This window comes from Physella acuta, unplaced genomic scaffold, assembly GCF_028476545.2.
Source record: "Physella acuta isolate Inbredline_101_S28 unplaced genomic scaffold, ASM2847654v3 ptg001649l, whole genome shotgun sequence".
NCBI lineage: Eukaryota > Metazoa > Mollusca > Gastropoda > Physidae > Physella > Physella acuta.
In genome coordinates this window covers 104,876-108,584 of record NW_026733163.1, presented here as the reverse complement: position 1 = coordinate 108,584, position 3,709 = coordinate 104,876, and the positions used below count along the sequence as shown (strand labels likewise).

Genomic DNA, 3,709 nt, shown 5'->3' with positions numbered 1-3,709 from the left:
GTTCAAATAACGTTTTCATTCAGACATAGCAGTCTATTGGTCTGATAAAGATTATAACACATACATTCTCAAACTGTTCAAATAACGACACGAATGTCTTGTTCCGACTGTAAAGATCTTCATAACTGAGGACCAAACCATTAAATAAATAAAAAATTGGCTATACAGGCATATTAAGTGAAAACTGAGTATTTGAGACGTTAAACAGTATTGATATGTGTTCGTATTAGATTATGTTTTGATCATTTAAAGAAAGCATCAAACTATAGACAGAAACTAGTAATCGTTATAGTCAGAAACTAGTTATCGTTATAGACAGAAACTAGTTATCGTTATAGACAGAAACTAGTTATCGTTATAGACAGAAACTAAGTATCGTTATAGAAAGAAAGTAGTAATGGTTATAGACAGAAACTAGTTATCGTTATAGACAGAAACTAGTTATGGTTATAGACAGAAACTAGTTATCGTTATAGACAGAAACTTGTTATCGTTATTGACAGAAACTAGTTATCGTTATAGACAGAAACTAGTTATCGTTATAGACAGAAACTAGTTATCGTTATAGACAGAAACTAGTTATCGTTATAGACAGAAACTAGTTATCGTTATAGACAGAAACTAGTTATCGTTATAGACAGAAACTAGTTATCGTAGTTGTGCTTAAAACAGGGAACAAAACTCGTAGAGTCCATTCAGACAGTTTAGCACAAGGAGAGTCCATTTATACAGTTCAGCCGAAAGCTAACCTAGCTAGTCACACCTCTGATAATGACTAACTTAGTCAAGCCTCTGATAATGACTTACTTAATCTGATAATGACAAAGTCACACCGCTGATCGCCCACCACTCGCCCACTATATAAACACTTGCATTTCAACACGTCACAAGACCAAGTCCAGTTGAGGAATTCATCAATACATCATCAACACATCAGACCCCAGACTCTAGCCAGAAATATTCCAGCAGTTGCCAGATCAAATGTCTCCTAAACTTTTTATTCTCTGTCTTATGGCAATGCTGGTCAAAAATTCTATTCCAGAGAACAGTAAGTCGAGCGATTTTATTTGAATCCCGCGTTCGTTGGATGCGACTTAGAGCAATTCTTCCTCTTCTTCGTACTTATTTGTAATGTTAGGCGTGATTACCTCCAACTCAAGGTGGGTGGGGTTCAAGGGTTCAAGCCGCCCACCACACTGTTCTATATATTGGGAGAAGGGGTTATTCCAGCCATCTACACCCCGTACCCCCTACAACACCGCCAACAATTCTGTTTAATGTGATCTCCCACAGGTTACATTTGTCATCTACAAAAGATTGTAGGGCCGTGTAGGGCAAAACTACCCAGATACTATTATGATATGGAATCGGGCCGCTGCGAAAAATTTTATTACGGCGGCTGTGGAGGGAATGAAAATAATTTCAGACACAGGAAGGAGTGCGAGTTTGTCTGTGACCCCATTGGTATGTGTCTGTTTCTATGTCATGTCTGCGTGCGTTTATGCGTATACACGTGTACGTGTGCATGTACTTGTAGGAGTACATGTATGTGTATATATATGCGTGTGTATGTGTGTATGTGTGGTAATGTGTATGTGTGGTAATGTTGAGGGTGTGGATGGGTGTGGGGTTACGTGTGTGGGTGTGAGTGGAAATGAGCGGGTGTAGGAGCTGGTGTTGGTGTGTGTGTGGTAATGTTGGGGGTGTGGGTTGGTGTGGGGTTACGTGTGTGGGTGTGAGTGGAAATGAGCGGGTGTAGGAGCTGGTGTTAGTGTGTGTGTATGAGCGTTGGCGTCGGAATAGACTTGCGTGTTGTGAAGCTGTAGCTATTATTGTTTCTCTTGTTTTTGTTGTTGTAGTTCGGTTGTATGTATGATACAAAATGCACGTATTATTTTAACATATTGATCACACTTCAAAAATTTCTAGACCCTATCTGCTCGCTTCCACCGGACGGAGGAATCTGTTTAGCCAGATTTGTGGCTTATTATTATGACGAGGAATCCAGAGAGTGCAAGAAATTTATCTACGGCGGCTGTGGCGGAAATGAGAATAGGTTTTACAGCAAACAAAAATGCGAAGCAGCCTGCGTCAAGACAAACAAAATTGAATGAGCTTGATTTGGATAATCACACAACTGAAAATAATGTACTAATAAATTAATCAAAGAAACAATATGTGAAATTTTATTTGTATTCATATTTTTTATAGAAATATTATCTTATTTTAACTACTTGCATCAATAATGCTATACCGAGATTGTATTCTTCAACCAACTCTTCAGAAAGGCATACATCTGAACAACGACACCACACGACTTACATAACACATAAATGAAGCGCATCAAAACATGAATAGGAAATTGTCGTTTTTTCCAGTCTAATATAATAATGCAGGAGAACACAACGTATATCACAGTGCCACGGATTTGACAATACTAGTTCTGATAATAAATACAATTAAAGAGTTAAATTAATAGATATAAAATACAAATAAATATAAATATAGAAAAATCTTTAAAGCAACGAGCTTTTAAATGCACTGAAAATAAGAATATAAAACTAATTTGCTTTGTTTAATAGAAGCTTTTGTCGCTAAATTATGTAAAAGATCTCATGAGCGGCCAAACCTTGTATAAAACAAGGTAAATTAGTTTTATTCTCTTATTTTAAGTTCATTTAAATGCTTTTCGCTTTAAAGGTTTTTTTTATAGTTGCATTATTTTCTAGCTTTTAGTTGTTTACTCATGTATGAAGTCGACAAATGTTTGCATTAAAACACCATTAGCTGCACGTAATATCTGAAAGACAATTATCTGCTGCATGAACAAATTTTAGAGACGACAGCATGCTATTAATTTAGCTTAGTTTCAAATAGTTTAAAAGCTTGATTACCTGACCCTAATACTAATAGCCTTCACTAGATCAACCGGCTATAAGATTGTCAACATTCTCGTGAACTACAGCTCACTAGACTGCTAGGGTGATTGCTTCGAGGTAGCTATCTCCTCTTCTGTTAATGAATGCTAGTAAACTATCGAGTGATTTTTTTGTTGTCCCCCCTTAGTGCCGTAACATTTTAATTAATTTTAATGATTAATTAAACAACTAATTAAATTAATTGTGATCGAAGTGAAACGTATCTGGAGAGTTTGGACAAAATCGCTGCATTAGAAGATGATCAACATTGAGTTACAAGATTTGCCACAAACCCACAAACAAACAAACAGACGTTGCGAACTTTAAAACAAAAACTTGTAAAAGGAACACTATAAGAAACGCGAATAAACCCACAACATTGGTTAAAAAATGTTTCAAATTTTGTTGGCGTGTACTGATAAATTAAATTATAAAATTTACTTATAGATTAAATTCATTGGCAGGAAATAATATAGGGTCTCAGCACATCATGTAGCATCTATGTGTAGGCCTATATTTTTAGTGAGGTAGGGGGGGAGGGGTTGCGGGTAGCGTCGAGTGCTTAATAAGGCGCCATATTTTTACATTCAATGTAGGGGAGGAGGGAGTGAAAAGTGACAAATGTCACTTTTAGGATCTAGAGACAAGAATTGTGAACATTAAACAATGCCAATGCACCAGTTGCTAGTTCCACATTTCAGATAAGGGGTCATCCATAAATGACGTCACGCTTTTTCGGAAGATTTTTACTTCCTCCCCCCACCTCCCCTCCGTCACACGTCTTCACAAAA

At 36.7% G+C, this 3,709-nt stretch overlaps 1 protein-coding gene across 1 annotated transcript; it reads left to right on the top strand.

The window, feature by feature from the left end:
* Positions 1 to 864: 864 nt before the first annotated feature.
* LOC131929558 (kappaPI-stichotoxin-Shd2a-like) lies at positions 865 to 2,173 on the top strand. The gene is made up of 3 exons (XM_059285826.1): positions 865 to 1,048; positions 1,294 to 1,464; positions 1,930 to 2,173. The coding sequence occupies exons 1-3, from the start codon at positions 982 to 984 to the stop codon at positions 2,112 to 2,114; spliced, it is 423 nt and encodes a 140-aa protein (XP_059141809.1). The 5' UTR covers positions 865 to 981; the 3' UTR covers positions 2,115 to 2,173.
* The last annotated feature ends 1,536 nt before the right edge of the window (positions 2,174 to 3,709 follow it).